This window comes from Primulina huaijiensis, chromosome 6, assembly GCF_012295235.1.
Source record: "Primulina huaijiensis isolate GDHJ02 chromosome 6, ASM1229523v2, whole genome shotgun sequence".
Taxonomy (NCBI): Eukaryota; Viridiplantae; Streptophyta; class Magnoliopsida; order Lamiales; family Gesneriaceae; genus Primulina; species Primulina huaijiensis.
Genome location: NC_133311.1, coordinates 20314951 through 20337008, shown reverse-complemented (window position 1 = coordinate 20337008; position 22058 = coordinate 20314951). Strand labels below are relative to the sequence as shown.

The following is a 22058-nucleotide window of genomic DNA, read 5'->3' as shown; positions in this document are numbered from 1 at the left end:
AATGTAAAAGCGTTGGATAAAAGCTGTGAGTTTGAATGCATATTTTAGTGAGGGTGTGTGTGGGTACTGCATATATGCTTGCCTTGACATGAGATAAAATCCAAAAAGTTGGAATTTTGGCGACCCTTTTCTTTTGCTTCCTTTCTACTCAAACTTGTTTCTCCTCCACATCTTCTACTTTCCACTCTTTTAATCAGACAAATTGTTGCATACAGAAACAACGAGAATAAGAACAATTTACTTTGTTGTACATCAAACACGAACTCTCGTAACATAATTTAAATCGTTTCCTTAAATTAAAATTACCTAACTCATTCGGTGCAAAGGCTTGCGAGTAGATTTAGGCCGAATTTCAAATTCTTTATGTTGTACATTTTATTTTTGTATATATGTTATACTCAATACACGTACAACATGTACTAAATAATCTACGATGTCTATAATCTATTCTATTTTATTAAAGTTGAGGACATGATAGTAACCATCTAGGAAGGACACCAACTTTTTCTTCCAACTTTACCATTATATGATACTAATATTACACTTTTATTTTTTGTTTTAAAATTTCTAACACACACTTTTATTATTATTTTTTTTTTATTTCAACAATTCAAATATCAATTTAGTCCCTCCATAATTTGTCAAATTTCACTTTAGTCCATTGATGATGATAAAAAAAACTGTACACACACGCATCACGTGTGCAGAGTAACTAGTATATAATAATGCATCAACTCCTTCTTGGAATAATTATTTTGATCGTTTTAGTAAGCTGACAAAAATATACTTTATTTCATTCAACAAAAACTAATATAAGAACTTATTTTAGTAAATTTTAAAAATAAAGAAATAATTAGTGACCATAATTAATGAATTATATTTTAAAAAATAATTAATTAGGTTAAAAATATATGAATGCAAAATCATCGCGTGCTTGGGCTTGAGGAAAATTGTAGAGAAAAAGTTGAATTAGTTGATGTTAAATTAGTTTATTAAGTGGTCGGGTATATTTGGATGTCGAATGAGTTGAATGTTGTGCTAAAGCAATTTTAAAAAGGACATCAAATATCATCAGGTTTTTTTTAAAAGCCAGTATAATGTCAAAATGAATATCATTTATTTTTTCACAATAAAATAATATTATTTCGCTATTAATCTAAATTATCAAAAAATTTAAAAATATATGACTAAACTGAAATTTGAAAAAAAAAAAACATAAAAACAAAAATAGATTATTTTTTCATGTATGAAAATTAGAGTTAAAACTTAGAAACTGAAAATTAGAGTTAAAATTTAGAAGCCGCCCTTCTTTAGTATTGGTTTACTGAAGGTCCAATCCTCACCTTTATCACTTTATTTTTAGGCTTATTTGACAAGTATTTGATAATAGTGGTGCGAACTTCTGGTGGCTAAATCAGTCTTCCAGTTTTAAAACACCACAAAGATTTATGGATAACCTTTTCCCTGGTTTATAATTTTTTCCCCCATAATGATTGCTTAATTTTGTGGAAGATGGATGGAATCTGTTACTTTTGATTTTCATCGTTGAAATAAAGTTGGGGCATATCACTTTCTAAAATGGAAACCTTTGGTTATATTGAAACTTGGACCTAATTCAACTCCAAAAGCTAGCTCAAGAGGGGAGGATTATACAAGACCATATATCCAACCGATGTGAGATAACTAACACACCTCCTCACGCCCAGGAATGAACATATGAGCGTGAAGTTTACAAATGATAAATGAATAGTTTCATTGGAAGGGCAAAATATTTGTATTGTAAAAAGCCAACCGTGTAATGACAAATGAAATGGTTGATGAATAATGGATGCTATTATTAGGACGCTCATGTTGAAAATTTAGTTTTACACACATTAGCAAGACCCCGTGCGTGTATCTGGTCTAGTTCAAACTAGAGTCATTCAAAATCAACTTGATCATTTATTAAGTTATTTTGCCAACTGATTTTATAAAAAATTAGGGAAATTAATATGGTTATTTAATTTCCCGTTTTCAAGGGGAAAAAAAGTGCTAATTTTTAAGCTTGAACAACCCGATACTAATGTGAGTGGGTTCAAATAGAGCAATTGAGAACTTTATCGGGCTATATTATATTAGTCAACTTGACCCATTGCTCAAGTGACCAATGTGTTTTCTCATTCAAGTGCTAATGCTCCAATATTTGCAACTAAAAAAATTCGGACGGGAAACAAATACAGAGAAGAGGGTTGGTGGGGAATCATGCCCATTTGGCAAGAAAAGACATACATCCAGCACCTAGAAGTAGTGAAGTATGTGCTCCCAACTGAAGCCTAATATTGCTCTGCATCCTGGGGTTCATGAAATCAGCTGCTAACAAATCAACCAGGGACATGTAAATCAAGATCCCAGCTGATGCGGAGTTAAATATCCCTTCGACTATAAGAGGAGTGGAGCTATTCTCTTCGTACACTCTAGAAATACCGATCCCGATCCCGATCCCTGCCGGAGTTGTGAGGGAGAAAAAAAGCATCATAATTGTCGTTGTTAGAGACTTGTAGTCCGCCTAATAACGCAACCAAGAACACACGTTAGCCATATCCAAACTAAAGAAGTCAAGAAGAGAGTGATTTAATGATCTTGTTTGATGGTGGCGTGATTATTAGTCCCTACTAATACTTAGAATCAACGTTCTTTGAATTTCTTGTTTCTTAATTCCTCGATCATTTTCTACATTCTTGGTTCCTAAAATGTGTACTGCTAACCTGGGAAATGCAGCCGCCAAGCCCCATTCCTTCAAAAAACTGGTGAAAAGACAGGGCAACCATTAGAGGTTTTATTGTATCACAACTTTCTGAAGCTCCCAGTGAAATTCCAATTATTACTGAGTGGACCACAATTCCCAGCTCCAATACCTGAAAAACAAAACAAAAGTGTCCCATTTTTTTCCCTTTTCCTTTAAACTTTAACCAAGAACTTCAAGGTCGAATAAATCCCTGGTTAGATCCCCTCCTACGAAAAGAGGATGGATCGCAGTTTATTCAAATTTGTTCGAGGGCCGCAGGTGAATAATCCAAAGCTAAATAGTGTTAATTATACTTTCCCGGAGGAAAAGTAGAGATGTCTCCTTTGTTACCTATACCTACCTGTGATATTATACGCTGTCGGACAAGGTCCATAGAACTCTTATCATGTGATGGAATGGCAGCTCCATGAGCATGTCCGTGTGTGGCATGTGTATGTACATGTACATGACAAGCATGCTCATCATCAACCCCAACTTCTTCATCCACATTCACTAGCTTTGACTTGTTGAAATGCATCTTCTTGTACAAGCTTGTTGCAACTGTATCCACGGCCAGTGTTCCGATACATGCCATCATCGTGACAAAACCCGTGAAGGGAAACTTCCCCCATGGGTTTTCGTTGAGGCAAGGGGATGTCAAGGTGCGGAATGCTTCAGGAAGAATGTGAATGAATCCGGTGGCTAGAATAACTCCAGCAGCAAATGCTTTGATCATGAAGAATAAGTCATTTTCGGGTCGAAATATATGGACTTTTCTCCCGAGAAGGGGGGTGCTCACGCCAATGCCACCGGCAACGAGTATTGCAGTGATGGACAAAAGTTTGTACTTGAGGACTTCGTTCTTCTCGCTTTGCTCGCTACTGCTGTTGCATGTGCAGTCACCGGATACCCTACTCGGGATTAAAAGCAGGGTAAGGGATGAAAAGATTATAAGCTTTTGAGAATGGAGCAGAAGACTAGTCATGGTGGAATAGAAGCTGGGGGATTAAGATTTCTGAGATTTTGAGGTGGGAAGTGTGTCCCTTTCACCCCTTCTTTTGTAGGAAGAGAAGTGTGTGATCGCTTGCTAATGCTTGGTTTGTGGAATATTTTGGACGGTAACAAATGAAAGAAGAAGAACCGTGTCCTAAAGAACTCTATGTTTCAGATTTTCTAATTCACAATTTTAAATGGCAAGTCAGCAAGTGACTATTAAGTTATATCTTATAGCTGTTTAAATAAAGGGCACATATATAAAATTTAAAAAATATATATGTTGTGCAATTTAACAGATATGGGAATTTGGGTCTGACTTTTACTGCATATAGTGTAGCATTATGAATCATTTTCTATTTTTGTCACACTAGCTAGTACATGGGATGAGCACATAATGTCCATGTAAATATTAAGTTCATTCATCCAGCTGTCTACATTCATTGGAAGCAAAATGTTCTTGAATGAGATGATATATGACCCAGGGGATGGTAGTGATTTAAAATAGAATTATTCTTTTAAAATTTTTAAAATAATTTAGGCACATTAAATGTAAACTCACTTGAATGAGATGATATATGACCCAGGGGATGGTAGTGATTTAAAATAGAATTATTCTTTTAAAAGTTTTAAAATAATTTAGGCACATTAAATGTAAACCGTGAGTGCCTAAAATTGTGTTATTCTGTTTAACGATACGTGCTTAATTAACTTTTAGGAGGACCAAGTTGGGTTGAAATGGAGACGAGATGTTTTCATGCAATCCCAATGTGCTACAAGGTTTTGCAAAGTAGTTTTCATCTAGATAAATTTTTTGATCACTTTTTTCTCGTCTAGATAAATTTTTATTTGTTGCTAAGTTTAATTCCATACTGATGTCAATTGTATTAATCTATTTATCATTTAGTGGATGTGGTTGGAATTTAGACTCAAGTACGTATAACGGCATAACTCTTGCGTTTTTTGTATATATACTTTCTTTTTATGTTATACTAGCGAACAACGTACATGCATCTAAAATAATTACAATTGCGTATATGAATCATGATAATTAATAGATCAAGATGAGTCATAAAATTATGTTATAGTTTTTAATTATTATTTGGATAATGATAATGAAATTATATTAAATATGTAATTTGTAGAGATAATATTTGATTTTTAAAATAGATTAAATATTGTAATTATAAGTAAATTATATGAAAAACATTACTTATCTTAATGAACGTAGAATATACATTTCAATCATACAATACGTAAATGTGAAAATACGACTCAAATCATTACAAAACAGTCACTAACAAATAAACCAATATTTTCTTATGATAGGTTATACGTATGTAAAATCAGAAACGGAAAATTATTTTTAAAAAATAAACCATAATTATACCAAATATAAACTTACACTTTGAAATATGCCCAAAATATGTATCATTTCAAGTACATCTTTCAAATCTCTCCCCCAAATTAAACACTCTCTTCTAATCAATTTATTTCATCCAAACACAAATCTTATGTTGCATTTGGATTAAAAAATTTGAGTGAATTTGATTTCAAATTCATATATCAAATCAATTATATACATTTAACTCGAAATTAGAATGAAATATTTGAAATCATTTATGATGTTTAATTATATTTTTTTTTACTTCAATTTCAAATTCATCCTTAAATCTAGTCATTTTGAAATACATACATGGCCTTTAATTTTTAATTCTTTTCGCGTTTTATTAATTACTTTTTTCAACTTTTTTTCGATTACTTGAAGACTTTGTTTGTTCGTCAATTATCGAGTTCACTGATTATCGTTACATTCCTCACACGCAAGTTCCGTGGTCCAATTAGGTCATCGGCGCAGCGGATGAACTGGGCAACGGCCCAATATAAAGTCCGTTGTATCTTCAAGAATTCGGACTTTCCAAAAAGAAAACCCGACCCGGAAAATATATTTGACTATAAAAGAACTTTACCGCACTCTTCGCCATCCACGACAACAATGCAGTTTCCATCGCGTCTCAGATCCACTGCATTTTGAATTTGTAGGTGTATGATTTTTTCCTAAACAGTTCAAATCTATTGCTTCTCTCTGTATTTTCTAATTTCAGCAAGAAGTTTGGTGTAGAAATGGAATCGTCGACAGCGTTTTTCAATCAGCTCAAGGTGCATTGTCTGAATTTTGATCTTCTCTTTTCATTTACCATCATTTTCATGCTAATTAGTTTGATATTTTGATGAACAGACAGCGGAGCCATTTTTCTTACTAGCAGGTCCGAATGTGATCGAATCGGAGGATCACATTCTCTACATGGCGAAGCAGATCAAGGCTATCACTTCTAAGTAACGTCGTATATCGGAATATCTGTGTAGTTTGCTTCAAAGTAATTTGTGTTCGAAGAGTTAATGAAACTGATCATATTATTTTTGTCGCTTCCAGACTTGGATTGCCGTTGGTTTTCAAGTCGAGTTTTGACAAAGCTAATAGAACATCTTCTAAGTCGTTTCGTGGACCTGGCTTGAGTGACGGCTTGAAGGTAGGTATCTGTTGATATTACCTTTTGAGTGTGATTTGTTCTGTGTAATGCAGTCAATTTTAACTCAATTTTATGTAGGATTTTATGAAATGCACATTATAGCGAGCTCTCCCGTTTTTGTGTTTTCAGATTCTTGAGAGAGTGAAAACCACTTATGATATTCCAATAGTTACTGATGTACATGAGGCAACTCAGGTTTGATTCAGCAATGGAAATCTTCAATCACTTTTGTCCAATTGAGTTATTCAGTGCAGAAAAATGTTGCTAGACTTTCTGCGAGCAAGCTCTGAGGAAAAATATGATTCTGTCACATTTAGTAGCTGTTGCCATTTTTTATGCAAAATAATTTTTGCTTGGAGCATGTACCAGTATGTGGAATTCTATTACTGAATGAAGTTTATGTGATACAGTAGGCGTTAGACATCCTCCTGTAAAGCAGCACATCTTCAAGACTCATGAGTAAATCCGAGCTTGAGAGAGTATCCTTCTATCTATAGAAAGCATTGGGTTAATAGACACATTCTTTGAGAGCCTAAATCTGTTATGGGCCTAATGGCAAGGTCCCACACTGTTCTTTGGTCCATAATATACAAGCCGATTGCTTCCCTCGCGATATTCTTCATTGAACCAAACTTTTGATGGAGAACTCACCGAGCTAGCTGGCTCAGTGGCTTTTGAGAAGATCCTGTCGAACTAACCGATGAAGGTTCACTTGTGATGCCATGCTATTACAAGAATGACTGTACTTACTAGCTTTCCTGGAAAGAAATTCTCTAATCTCTGCCACAAGCACCAGAACCTCCTTGGATAAGGATTTAGATGAAATGCCATTACTGGATTTTTTTGGCAGCTGAACTACTGCCACCTTTCCCACTCTCACATGCATTTGAATTATTTGAGCTACAATTGGCCTGGATTGGAGTTAAAGAAGGGGATGCTCCAGCAAGATGTCCGCTTGCATTCCTCTCTTGCATCAGATTTCCTTAATGTTTCTGACTGTCTTGTGGACCACTGTCAGATTGAGTCATGATTTGACATTGTAGTTCCTGATTGTCATGAATGTTTTTCGTATCATGCTAATCTCTTTCAACAGTATGTACTTACTTGAATAACTGATTTTTTTCAGTGTGAAGCTGTTGGCAAGGTTGCTGACATAATTCAGATTCCTGCTTTCTTGTGCCGGCAGGTAAATGTTACTCTCCTTTGATGGACAACCAATTACTTCCTTGCTAATGTACATAATTTTGGTAATATTTAGCACTAGCCTGTAATTCAACACCGTCATGGCACCAGTGTCAATTGGATTTCTTGCTTCTTGGAACAGACAGATCTTCTTGTTGCAGCTGCTAAGACTGGGAGGATTATTAATATCAAGAAAGGGCAATTTTGTGCTCCCTCTGTAAGCAATTTCATCCCCAGTTTTTGCATTTTTCCTCCAAACTAAAGTGGTCATGTTTTGATATCATTTTTCAGCACTATGGTATTATGGTCAGTTGGTTTTGTAGGTTATGGCAAACTCTGCTGAAAAGATTAGGATGGCCGGAAATGAAAATGTTATGGTTTGCGAGAGAGGCACAATGTTTGGCTACAGTAAGTTCATTAACTTCGTGAGCACCTGGTGTTAGATGAACAGCTAAGATATTCAAGAATGTGTGATTGATGGATATGAAGCTTTGCTGTAGGTTTGATCCTGCAAAATCTTTTCTCTAAACAAAAGAAGCTTATCTCACCAATAAAATTTCTTTGAATCGTGCATTAAAAGTTAATACCTTTTCAGTTTTGTAATACACTGTTTGATTGTGCTGGAGAAAGGTTTCTTGCAAAATTTTTTAGAATGCTCTGCGATTGAAACTTAACAGTGGAATTAACATGTTCATAACAGTATTGGACTAACTTCATTTGGTCTATTATACAGATGACTTGATTGTTGATCCACGAAATTTGGAGTGGTTAAGGGAGGCCAATTGTCCCGTTGTAAGACTGTCAAACCATTCGTATCTGTGTACATGATACTACTTTTGGCACATTAAGGATACACATTCTCTAAAATCATTTCCTTTGTGGCACATCTTGTTCCTGCAAGTGTGTGTGTTATTACTTCATAGTTTCTAATTTGAATAACTCTGTTTCAGGTGGCCGACATAACACATTCACTACAACAACCCGCTGGGAGAAAGGTATGTATTACAGGCAACATTTGCATTTACTGGCACAATCATCGACCATGGATTGTTTGACTCGGGTAGAATGATTATTTCCAAATCACATGCTTAGATCTTGTTGGCAAGCTCTCTCCCTTTCAAATCGTGGTCTTCAAATTTGTGATCATTCCAGATACATGCCACTAGGCAGTTATTAATGACATAATGCAACATAAATTCATAAAATCGAATTTCTGCGTAGATGATTTTCAATGACACGATTTATGAAGAATTTTTATGCCACAAGAAAATGCCCTGAGAAAGCCATGTATCATTCCTCTTCGCATAGCAGCCATTCTATTTTACCATGAGCTTCGTTGCCACATTGATGATTAGCATCTATTCTATTAAGAATATGATAGAAACCACCAAAGACACCAAAATATATATATCCATTTTTGCCCCTCCATTATGGACAAATTCCTAAAAATTGTTTTCTATCAAAATTGTACTGTAATCCCTCACTATTTCTTATAACTATTTCTTATAATTATATTTTGATTCTCATGTAAATATAAATCAAATGAATTATAAAAAATATTGTACAAGCACGCGACGCGTGCATCGATATACTAGTTTATATTATTTGTGCAGCTGGAAGGTGGTGGTGTTGCTAGTGGTGGTCTTCGAGAACTCATACCTTGCATTACAAGGACTGCGGTAGCTGTTGGAGTGAACGGTATTTTTATGGAGGTATAGCACCTATGTTGCATGGATATGGGTACAGGTATCGCATCAAATATGATACGGATATAACGATACGAAAAATTTTGAAAATATAATATACGATACGGTTATAATACGACAATTATTAAAATATATTTCAATATTATTTATATATATATATATAAATTTAATATTAATATTAATATTAAAAATTGTAGAGATATACGTATTTATATAAATATATTGTAGAAATATATTTACATATTTATGTAAATATATACAATGTATAATTTCACAGCAGTGATTTAAAAAGAAAAGACAAACAAATTATATTTTTTTCGAAACGTATCCAAAAACATGTCCCCGCCGTGTTCATGGCGTATCCGACTGATCAAACATGCAAAAAGTCAACGACACCGATTTTTCGTATCCGACACGTGTATCTTTGTGTCATATCTGTGTCTTATACTAAAAAAAAAAATAGGAGTGTTTGTGCTATATAGTATAGCACAAATCCTTTCTGGCATGGATATGTTTCCCCGCGTGAAAATTTTTCTATGCACTAGGAAAGTTAATTTTTATACGAATTATTTGCATTTCAATTTCTACTTTTTGATGAGTATGCTTTTATAATTTTATAATAATGTATCTGTCTAGGTGCATGACGACCCCTTAAATGCTCCTGTTGATGGTCCAACTCAGTGGGTAAGTTTCATGCGTTCGAAATATCTCTTAGGCTCTTTTAATTCAATCCGCAGAAGAATCCAAATTTAGGTATGCTGGTTGGAACAGTCTTAATTGTTTCCCATGTTCATTTATGCTATTATAGCCCCTTCGCCATTTGGAGGAACTGTTGGAAGAACTCCTAGCCATTGCTGTAAGTTTGTTTAGACTTGCCTTTTATGTTCACGATTAGATAACCTATTGTATATGGTGGGGTTAATTTATATTTATTGTCGTATATTTTACTTAAATTTGAGTTCTTTTACGTTTGAAATAGCATGACTACTCTTACCAGTCCTCACTGTCATGCTCCCGTTTTGGTTCCTCTCCCTGTCAAAATACTAACGATTTTCGAAAAGAAATCCTTCTTCCCCACTGAATCTTCTTTCATGCGTGTTCTGCGGATAATTTTTTGAAACCGTTTTAGTTTTAGATTTTCTTTTTTATCCTCCCATCGATTGGATGTCTGGTGATGTGGCAAAATCTTATCCTTATATCATACATGGATTTGTCTTCGTAGAGGGTTACTAAGGGGAAGCAACATTTTCAATTCGATCTCACCCCATTCCGTTCGTGATTTGGACCACGTTTTTTCGGTAATATTCCATATCCTAACTGTCTTACAAGAAATTTTTTGCACGGTGTGTGGGAATTTTTTCTGCTGGATAGCTTGTTTGACGTTTAAAAATTCATAGATGCTAATTATTATAATCATTGGGTGATTTAATATAAACGGCTGCTTCTGTTGGTAAATCCGAGTGGATTTTCACCACTGCAAAGAAATTTAGCTTTGTTAACATTAACTGTTAAGTGTCACTACGTTGTTCTAAATAAATGTATCTCATTAACAATTTGTATTAGATAAAATATGTTTAATTTAGATTGAATAAGTAGATTTGGGAAAAGAATTTAAAAAATGATGCTAATATTATGTGCATTTAAAATCATTATTATTGTTCACGCAAGTGCTAAATTTTGAGGGAGCAATCCTCGATAGTTCAGTATCATAAAATATCCAAAGACCAGGATGTATTTGAATCAAAGATTTGATATCCGTATTTATAAACGATTCAAGCCGAACACCATCTTAGAATACTTGAAATTTTATCCAGCACTTAATTAACCGATTAATTTCTACACAGCTTATCTAGCTGTGCGGATGGATGCAGCTTGAGAGATTTCCCTCAATTTAAACAAAAAATGAGATAAATTTTTAAAGTGAGTTTGGATACAGAAGTGATAGGTTGTGGTTTGAAAAAACATTTATATAAGTCTAATATTTTTAAGTACTTTTATTAAGAAAAAAGAAAGCGATTTTATTGTTTGAGTATATGTTGGTCTAGTTTTTATTTTTATTTTTAAATACAAGCATAAATTTTAAAAGCAGAAGTTTTAGCTTCTAAATTACATTATTTTTTAAAGAATTTTTTTTTTTACGAAAAGAATGAACAAAATGAATTTAGCCCATTCTTTAACGGGTTCTTAGTTCTCTTCGGCAGCTCACTAATCATTTATCTTCAGCAGTTCACGAGCTAATTGCCAGTTTATGGCAGTTTTGAGTATTGAATAATATAGCAGTTTGAGTATCCAAATATACGAGGGTTAGACTAGTGTTTAGGCTAATTTGATATCAATAAAACATCGGCACAGTAATTAATTGAATTCGTCGATTCCATAAATAATCGAACATTGAATTTACTCAATTGGTTCACGCAGTCAAGATTTTTTGCTTCAATTTAACGTCTCTTTTACTTCAATGCAAGTAAACCAGCAGCAAAATTTACGATATACCATTCATTCTCTTACACATGAAATTTATCATAAAGTGCAATCGTTAAATAGAAAATCTTGAGCAGAATTAAACAAGTAATCGTACATGAATAGAGTAGTACCTTATTCGATGCCCCTGGCTTGTCTTCGAATTCTAATCCTATGTGATATAAAAGAGAACAAAAAATTTCAGACACAAAAAAGCAGCGAACTTTGTGCTACCCCCATCCAATTCTCGTTGCTCCCACATAAAACTGCAGAAGCATCTATTTATTGGTTGCTGCCACTAAAGCCATATGCTCTATTAGATCCAGCACACGGTTGCTGCACAACGAAGATCAAGATAGTCATTCTCAAATCCTTGGACTTTAAATTTTTAAGTTTTTGATTAAATCATTAGTTGATATCAAAATCTCACGGTTCAAAACATACTATTACGCATTCAAGCGAGTTGCATTATCTCTACTTTTCTCAACCAATCATTATTTTAATACATTCTTCATTTCATCATTTCACTATCACTTCATCATATATCACAACTTTTAAGTTTTATCCGAACACCATTTCAAAAATATTTCCAAACGTAATACAAATTTTTTCAAAAATACCTCCAAACATGATACCAATTTTTCCGCAAACTTTGATGTCAGATCAAGTTTGAAACCCAATTATTGAACATCAATAATCAATGCAGAGTGAGAGATGGGTACTGTAGGTGTAATATTCTGCAGCGAGGATATTGTCATTTGCCCCCGACAAATATCATGGGACATGATCCAAACATGCATGGTTGGAAGAAACGGGAACCTGCCGTTCCGGAACTGGAACGCAAGCAACCTTGACGAGGTTCCGGGGCGTGTTGGTTGATGGCTTGTATCGGCGTTTCATATACCGAAAACGGGGATTTAACGGCGGAACGGAACGGGACACGCGGAACGGCACGGAACGGAATCCCGAAGAAGAATACACTAAGATTTTGTTCCTCCACGTCATTCCTCATGGTATTAGTCTCGATGATATAACATTTACAGGTATCTTTCTATATAAATGTTTGTTTTCATCAACTTATATTTCATTTTGTTGAAAAATTATTTAAAAATGTGTTAAATATTTGTGTTGAAAATGTGAATGTTGAATGTTGAAAATTAGGTAAAATTAGGTGTTGAATATTGAAAATTAGTGTGTGATGATGTAGGTAATGATGTATTTTATTTTTGGATTATTTGTAAAAATTTTCTATAAATAGATCTCTCATTTGTGAAGAAAATCACAATTGAGTTGAGAGAAAAATATTATAAAGTGTGTAGTGTGATAATTTTGAGAGTTTGAGATTTTTACTTTTTTACCGTAAATTTTTACTTTTTCACAACATGTTATCAGCACGAAGCTCTAAAAGTCCTCCATATTTTTCCAAGCTCCGAACAGAAGAAAAAGGTAACAAAAGTAATAATATTTATTTTACTGTTATTTATTTATTGTTTATATATGTAATATATAATATAATGTTATTGTTAGAAATAATAAAAATAATTTTTTCAAAAACTTGTTATAAATCCTGGGAGGATGTTAAGACGACATCCCACACTCCCGGTAAGGGATACGACAAGTATAAAAGCCTATAAGGTTTTTTAAACAAAATAACTTATGACACCTAATTATAATAATGTGATATGATATACATAATTATTTAAATATGACTAATATTATATACACCATATTATTACCATAAAATTATACAAATACATACATTTATTTTCTTATACACCAACGGTAATAAACGGTAACAAAACGGCTAGTTTTTGCTCTATAAATACAATCTCACAAATACATTCAATCACTCCAACTTTCTCTTCTTCTCTAAAAATTATTCTTCATCAAATTTTCGAAGAAAAAAAGAAGATGGCTTTCACGAGGTTATTTTTAATTATTTTGGTTATCATACTCACCAGTCTTGTATTTATCGGAGAATATCCTCCTCGTGTGTTTTCTTTATTTTTACGAATACTTGTACTTGTTGTTTATCCATTACTTTGTATTGCAATATTCATTAACTAATAAAATGCATCGTAATTTTTAGTACCACCATGGCAAACTTGGCAAAGCTCGAATTCATCGCTCTTGATATTACTGGGAAAAACTATATGCCATGGACTCTTGATGTAGAAATGCATCTTGAGTCATTGGGTCTAAGCGAGACCATTAAAGAAAATGGTATATCTTCATCACAAGAAAAAGCAAAAGCTATAATATTTTTACGACGACACCTTGATGAAGGTTTAAAATGTGAATATCTCATCGAAAAAGATCCCATGGCTCTGTGGAAAGGATTAAAAGAGAGATTTGAACATATAAGGGAAGTTATACTTCCGACCGCCCGTGATGAATGGAATATGTTAAGATTCCAAGACTTTAAAAAAGTCAGTGATTACAATTCAGCGATGTATAGAATAATCTCGCAGTTAAAATTTTGTGGACATGAGGTTACAGAATCGGAAATGCTTGAAAAAACATTTTCCACGTTTCACGCATCAAATATAACACTACAGCAACAATATAGAGTGCGTGGATTTGCGAGATATTCTGAACTCATCGCCTGTCTTCTTGTGGCGGAAAAGAACAACGAGCTATTAATGAGAAATCATCAGTCCCGACCCACTGGATCAACAGCATTTCCAGAAGTAAATGCTGTAAGCAAAAATGAATTTAAACCTGGAAACCAAAATCAAAGTTACAGACAAGATTTTGGTCGAGGACAAAATCGAGGTCGTGGTCGTGGTCGTGGACGTGGACGTGGACGTGGAAGTGGTCGTGGTCGTGGACGCGGCCGTGGTTTTGAAAATAATCGAGATAGTTATTTCTATAACTCATCTCAAAAGAACGTCCCAAACCACCCACCGAAAAGGCATCAAGAGAATATGAGTGTTAATGAGAATCACTCAAAAAGATTTGAAAGTTCTTGTTTCAGATGTGGTACTCCAGGACATTGGTCCCGTATTTGTCGAGCCCCTGAGCACCTTTGTAAACTTTATAAAGAATCAATAAAGGGGAAAGAAAAGGAGACCAACTTTACTGAACACAGTGAACCTTTGAGTGGTTCAACTCATTTTGATGCTGGAGATTTTCTGATTGATTTCTCAGATAATGATCAATTTGATGGTGGAATAAATATGTAAAATATTTTATTTTTTATGTATTCGTATGATAATGTTTTATAGTNATATTTTCTTATAATGTGGCAATCGACATCATAAATGATAATGAAGATCATGAACCAAAATCTTTTGGTGAATGTAAAAATCGGCAGGATTGGATAAAATGGAAAGATGCCATCCAGGTTGAATTGGATTCGCTAAATAAACGTAATGTTTTTGGACCTATAGTCCTTACACCTGAAGGTGTAAAACCTGTTGGATACAAATGGGTTTTTATTCGAAAGCGAAATGAGAAAAATGAAATAGTAAGATATAAAGCTCGACTTGTTGCACAAGGTTTTTCTCAAAGGCCTGGAATTGATTATGAAGAAACGTATTCTCCTGTGATGGATGCAATTACGTTTCGGTATTTGATTAGCTTGGCAGTATCTGAAAATTTAGAAATGCGTCTTATGGATGTTGTTACAGCCTACTTATATGGATCACTTGATAGTAATATATATATGAAAATCCCTGAAGGATTTAAGATGCCTGAAGCACAAAGTTCAAAACCCAGAGAATGTTATTCTGTGAAATTACTAAGATCATTATATGGGTTGAAGCAATCCGGCAGAATGTGGTATAATAGGCTAAGTGATCACTTGATGAAAAAGGGATATGTAAATAATTCAATATGCCCTTGTGTTTTCATTAAGAAAACAACATCCGGATGCGTAATTATTGCTGTATATGTTGATGATTTAAACATCATTGGAACAAATAAGGAAATTCAAGAAGTTGTGTCATACTTGAAAGAAGAATTTGAAATGAAGGATCTTGGAAAAACCAAGTATTGTCTGGGTTTACAAATTGAACAAAAAGAATGTGGAATATTTGTTCACCAGACAAATTATACAGAAAAGATCCTTAAACGTTTTAATATGGACAAATCAAATCCTTTAAGTACTCCAATGGTTGTTAGATCATTAAACATAGAAAAGGATCCATTCCGTCCATGTGAAGATGATGAAGATATTCTTGGTCCAGAAGTACCATATCTAAGTGCTATCGGTGCCCTTATGTATCTTACAAATTGTACAAGGCCTGATATATCTTTTGCCGTAAATTTATTGGCAAGATTTAGCACATATCCAACAAAGAGACATTGGAACGGAATTAAACATATATTCCGTTATCTACGAGGAACGACAGACTTGGGACTTTTGTATTCAAAAGATGCTAATCCAAGTATAATTGGTTATGCCGATGCTGGATACTTATCTGATCCACACAAAGCACGTTCTCAAACTGGATATGTATTTACTCGTGGAGGCACTGCAATTTCTTGGCGTTCACAGAAACAAACACTTGTAACAACTTCATCAAATCATGCCGAGATTATTGCACTACATGAAGCAAGCCGTGAATGTGTGTGGTTAAAATCAATGACTCAACATATCCAAATCTCATGCGGATTATCATTCGACGAGAAGCCTGTGATACTATATGAAGATAATGCTGCATGTGTTGCTCAAATGAAAGAAGGATACATAAAAAGCGACAGAACTAAACATATTCCTCCTAAGTTCTTCGCATTCACCAAGGAGCTTGAGAAGAATAAATGTATTGATGTTCGTCACATTCAATCAAGTGAAAACTCATCAGATCTCTTCACAAAGGCACTTCCTACGACAATATTCAGAAAGCACATATATAATATTGGGATGCGCAATCTACGAAATTTGTGAAGAATTGTTCGTGTCAACATGAGGGGGAGTTTACGTGACTGCACTCTTTTTCCCTTACTATGGTTTTTATCCCAATGGGTTTTTCCTAGTAAGGTTTTTAACGAGGCAGTATAAAAACACGTAATGTATACAATCATTATGATCATCATCACAAGGGGGAGTGTTGAAAAATTATTTAAAAATGTGTTAAATATTTGTGTTGAAAATGTGAATGTTGAATGTTGAAAATTAGGTAAAATTAGGTGTTGAATATTGAAAATTAGTGTGTGATGATGTAGGTAATGATGTATTTTATTTTTGGATTATTTGTAAAAATTTTCTATAAATAGATCTCTCATTTGTGAAGAAAATCACAATTGAGTTGAGAGAAAAATATTATAAAGTGTGTAGTGTGATAATTTTGAGAGTTTGAGATTTTTACTTTTTTACCGTAAATTTTTACTTTTTCACAACACATTTCGTATTGTTATTTTATTATCATATGATATGAGTAATTTAATAAGCTTAACATTAATTTCACTAGGAACATTGGAAAGCAAAGCACATCGGTTGATGTGAGATGGTGAATCTTGAGTCTTCTTCCCGCTGCATCCATCAATGAAAGACTAATAAAGAAGAGACCGCAAGTCAACTATTTTTATTGACAAATTTTCATTACAAAGTGTGAAAAAACTAAGTTAATTATAAAATATTTCTATTTTAATTGATGTTAAATAATTTGTAACATCACTTTATATAAGATATGATGCTTATTATTAGTCCATCAATCTAAATTGATTCAAATTTGTGCAAACTTATATATATCCAATCGAAAATATTTTAAAGTTTTAATTAATTAAATACAAATAATTTTTAATAGTATATTTAATTTTTGATATGGTTGGAAATATTTTAAATATAATGACAATATAAATTGTGTTCAATAAATTGTTAATAAAATTTTAAAAATATTTTAATTTCTTATTTACATCAAATAATCTATTTAAATGATATTTATTTTAATTTTCATATTTTTAAATATTTTCCAAACTTTTTAATTTTTATATATTTATAATATTTTTTTTAAAATACCCGTTCCGCGAAATTTCATTGTAACTGGAACAGTAGCATCCGTTCCGATCTCCGCGACCGCGAACCATGCATGCAATTCAATTGTACACAAAATGCAACACCAAGTAGCCTACAGATTCAAATAGAGAAAATGTACCTGTAACCCCATTCGTTATCATACCAAGCAACTAGCTTCATGAACGACTTGCTAAGACCTATGCCAGCCTTGGCGTCAAAAATGCTTGACCTGAAAAGAAAATATTTTTCGAACTTGTGACAAATCAGTTTAAATAGCATGCACAGCTGTAGACTTAAAAATAATGAAAGAGATAATGAGGTGGTGTAAATATGCTAGTGAGATCATATATGAACATTAGAAATTGTGATAGGAGGGAAATTTTTTACCTAGAGTCACCAATAAAATCATTGGAGACAACATCATCTTCAGTGTACCCTAGGATGCCCTTCATTGGACCCTCTGCTGCATATCTGAAATTTTAAACCCAACATTAAGCATTTTATGAACATTATCAGTCATTTTCCATTCAAACCAGATAAACACAGACAAGCCGAAAACCTAAAACAGAATTCACATACTTAATAGCTGCTTTCACATCTTCATAGGAAGCATTCTTTTCGAGTCGACAAGTTAAGTCAACAACAGAAACATTAGGAGTAGGTACACGGAAAGCCATTCCAGTGAGCCGACCATTGAGTTCTGGAAGAACTTTCCCAACAGCCTAAAATTTCAGTCAAAAGATAAAGCCACACGTCACAAAAATTGGTGTTACAAGGCTTTACTGTTTAAGACGTTTTGTTTTCATACCTTTGCAGCACCAGTAGAACTAGGGATGATGTTCTGCCCTGCTCCACGACCACCTCGCCAATCTTTCATAGAAGGACCATCGACGGTTTTCTGTGTGGCTGGAAGTCAACAAAAATCAGCGTAACAAACTGTTGCTTTAAAATGTGCCATGAGTCTACACATGTTTTTTAGTGCAGCGAGGCATACCGGTTGTCGCATGGACGGTTGTCATTAAACCCTCTAAAATACCAAACTCCTCATGTACAACCTGTCAAGGATAACTACTGTCAAAAACATTGCGCAGACGTGGTGAATAAATTGTCATTGGACATTGATTGCAATCTCTGAAAAACAAAATGTTTATTCACCTCACTTTAAAAAATCAGCTTTTGTGTTTCTTAACCTCAACTTCTACTTAATTTAATCAAAATCCAAAAACTAGTCACCTGGTGATTCTGATTCTTAAAAAATGATTCTGGTATTTCAGTTAACAAATGAGAAATTTTCTGGACAATCTTTCCCCATCAAACCCTATCTTTCGCAAACACTTCAATGAGGATATTTTTAGTGTTTTATTAAAAAGCTAAAGATTAGAATAACGTATTTACCAAACGCTCTAACTTGAAAATTTTTCAGCTTCTTCAATTTTATTTTCGAACACTATCCATTTCTAATTTTTTTCTCATTTCTTCAAAATCTATAAATTTTAATCTTTTGCTAACACTCTCTCAATCTCAAAGTTATTGATGAAATCAAACTATCCAATTGCAAGAGATCACTATTTGTTATCCGATGTTTTGTGAGATTTCGGTCAAACCTTGGCCACTGGAGCAAGGCAATTGGTGGTACAGCTAGCATTGGAAACAATGTCCATGCTTGGTTTGTACTTAGTCTCATTTACACCAACAACGAACATTGGGGCATCGCCTGATGGAGCTGAGATCACAACCTTCTTTGCCCCACCCTACAATACAAGCTCTAATGAGAACATTTGTTCACTAGGACACAAAAGATGGTGTTAAAAGCTAACTACTTATTTACCTTTTTGTGTTCTGATGCCTTCTCAATTGTAGTGAAGACCCCAGAAGATTCAACGACATACTCAGCCCCATAGTCACCCCAAGGAATCTCTGCTGGATTCCTATACGGAAACATTGGAGTTAGCATGCGGGTTCAAACGGTTAAACGAGTCACAGATAGTGTTGTGATACCTTTTGCTGCTAATTTTAATCAGCTTTCCATTTATTTCCAAAGTGGATTCATCTGCAACCGAGATGGTCCCCTTGTATGGTCCATGAGTGGAATCGTACTTGAACATGTATGCCTGAAAGAAGTTAACAGCATATCACACTCATGATCTTTATGTAATTCATTCCAAGAAACATGCATGAGTAAGCTAGTTGTTTTTCAGGCCACGAAAGAGATCTTGTATATGTATATAATCAGGTTCCAATGTCAACACCCCAAATCCATCATCTCAATTATCGAGATTACATATTTCATAAAAGCAGCTATTAAAAGAACATGCATGAAAGCAGAACAAGCACACTAACCATGTACTTAGCATCAATAAAAGGATCGTTAACTGCCACAACATCAATGTCATCCCTGAGGGTTGCTATGCGCAGAACGAGCCTCCCAATACGCCCAAAACCTGCAGGATTGACCATCTTAGTCATGTGTGGCCGCAATGTTTTCCAAACACATACTATATCTGCTAATCGTGATTGAATTCATGCAGCACATGGATATAACACACTCAAAGCATAAATACTTGTATTCCTAGGTAGAAAAAATAAAGTTCAGAGATATTAATAATGTGGTGATGATTACAAAGCAAAGCAGGAAAATACTACCATACATACCATTGATCCCAATCTTTGTCTTCCCTCCGCCTCGTGACTCTGAATTAGTCGAATGTGCAACAGAGTTAGTCAGGATCTGAATATAAAAATTATCCAAAAGCAGTGAAACATACAAGGACCGTATATGTACTTGGTATGGTTGGAGGAACTTCTGTAGCCGTTGCTTTAATAGGCTTAATCCCATGTGCAGTAAACCTCCTGTACATTTGGATATTACTCCCATATGAATTTAGGATAACATAACGCTTCCAATAGCATTTCGAATGACAAATATTGATTATTGACTCAACTGTAACGAATGTGAATCAACTTGAACATTAGTGCCACCGATGCTGGATCTGAACTTCACTGATTTTACATTGCCTCGAAAACTCCCATAAGATACCTGAAATAGGTTGTTTAATCAAATGTCTCAACATATCAATGACCCCGTTATTCATCCAACTTAAACAGACGGAACAAGAAACGAAGAGCGCTGGTTCATGGAATAATTGTTCTCTTATTTCCAAAAAAACATATCTAGTCCTGGAAATTCTATCACTCACATTGTTTAGTCACAATTAAACAAAATCCACTAGCAAATCTGTACTACTTCCAGAAACAATCAATCTGACAACTGAAATTAAAAAAATGCAAGGTAAAATTACCACCACTATGGTGATCGAATGACAGTTGATCGGGATTGGACTTCTAACTTTCATCATTTAATACAAGATATGGCATCTCCAATCCACTAGCTATGTTTTTGAAACATAAATCATATTATTAGTAAAGGAGGAAAACTCTGAAAGCAATTCACACGATCTTCCATCACGGAAAGATTCCATAATTTGCTCGAGTCTCGATTTTGCAGTGTAGGAACGGCCACAGATCAGATCCGTTAACTTTTTCATTGCCAAATGTTGTTCGATATATTAACAAAACGGAAACACAATTCAATGTTAGGTCAAAATGCGAGCCACCGTGTAAAAGAACACAGAAAATTAGCTTCTCAAACTCATCCAACAATAATAAATGCAGAAAAAAACAGATTAAAAAAGCTAGAAATGAAAAATATATATAAAAAAAACAGCTAATCCGTGCTCTCTCAAATTTTCGTCATTCTCGACGGATCAAACTCTAAAAACCCCGTGAAAAAAGGCGAGCAACACAGTAACACACCACGGATAGACTGGATGGATGGAGTGCATCGACATCGAGACCAAGCGAGGGCGCAGATCCAATAAGCGAAGAAGAGAACGCCGCCATACTTGAACGCCAAATGCACAATAGCTAATTCTCAGCTGCAATAACTTGACTTGAATTTTTAAAAAAAATAGAGAGAAAGCAAAACCCTAGAGATATATGTGAATTGGCCTTCGAGTGAAGGAAGAAGGCGGCCTTTGACGAATATTTAAATGCTCACGGATTCAGCAGATGGCGGAGTTTCTCACGAGAACGTTACACCAACCCGCGAGCACACCATAAAACAACTGTTGTCGTTTTAAGGTGCGAGGAGGCGTCGTTTTGTGCAACCAATATCTTCGGTAGCCACGTCAGACTTTTGTAAATGGAAGTGGCGCTTTTTGATTTTTTTGGGGGACCCATCGATTCTTTGCATTTATTTTTGTTTATATAATTATATTTATTGTCATTGCATGGTACATATATTTGATATATACAAATTATTTTAAATCTCAATGTCCGATAGAGTTGGCGTAAAAATAACGGAAAATTGGCCTTCAGTCTCCAGTCGTCGTTTTTTTGTGTTCAGTCCCTGGATACTTTTTTAGTACCACATTTCCACATGAAGTGTACCACAATTTGTATGA

The 22058-nt window shown here is 34.3% G+C and overlaps 3 protein-coding genes across 3 annotated transcripts; 1 reads left to right on the top strand and 2 right to left on the bottom strand.

The window, feature by feature from the left end:
* Nucleotides 1-2168: 2168 nt before the first annotated feature.
* Nucleotides 2169-3953, bottom strand: LOC140979363 (zinc transporter 1-like). Its single transcript, XM_073444724.1, has 3 exons — nucleotides 3126-3953; nucleotides 2745-2894; nucleotides 2169-2545 (listed from the first exon to the last, which is right to left on the bottom strand). Exons 1-3 carry the CDS (start codon nucleotides 3747-3749, stop codon nucleotides 2240-2242), a joined length of 1080 nt encoding a protein of 359 aa, XP_073300825.1. The 5' UTR covers nucleotides 3750-3953; the 3' UTR covers nucleotides 2169-2239.
* A 1607-nt stretch (nucleotides 3954-5560) lies between these two features.
* On the top strand, nucleotides 5561-10731 carry LOC140978114 (2-dehydro-3-deoxyphosphooctonate aldolase 1-like). The gene is made up of 13 exons (XM_073442910.1): nucleotides 5561-5917; nucleotides 5997-6094; nucleotides 6192-6288; nucleotides 6418-6483; nucleotides 7415-7474; nucleotides 7613-7687; nucleotides 7794-7878; nucleotides 8204-8262; nucleotides 8421-8465; nucleotides 9084-9182; nucleotides 9813-9860; nucleotides 9985-10032; nucleotides 10399-10731. The coding sequence occupies exons 1-13, from the start codon at nucleotides 5882-5884 to the stop codon at nucleotides 10453-10455; spliced, it is 873 nt and encodes a 290-aa protein (XP_073299011.1). The 5' UTR covers nucleotides 5561-5881; the 3' UTR covers nucleotides 10456-10731.
* A 910-nt stretch (nucleotides 10732-11641) lies between these two features.
* On the bottom strand, nucleotides 11642-21729 carry LOC140978113 (glyceraldehyde-3-phosphate dehydrogenase GAPCP2, chloroplastic-like). The gene is made up of 14 exons (XM_073442909.1): nucleotides 21409-21729; nucleotides 20538-20632; nucleotides 20378-20445; nucleotides 20248-20286; nucleotides 19936-20036; nucleotides 19594-19706; nucleotides 19424-19523; nucleotides 19200-19346; nucleotides 18590-18650; nucleotides 18404-18501; nucleotides 18175-18317; nucleotides 17983-18066; nucleotides 17735-17824; nucleotides 11642-11972 (listed from the first exon to the last, which is right to left on the bottom strand). Exons 1-14 carry the CDS (start codon nucleotides 21493-21495, stop codon nucleotides 11915-11917), a joined length of 1284 nt encoding a protein of 427 aa, XP_073299010.1. The 5' UTR covers nucleotides 21496-21729; the 3' UTR covers nucleotides 11642-11914.
* Nucleotides 21730-22058: the final 329 nt, after the last annotated feature.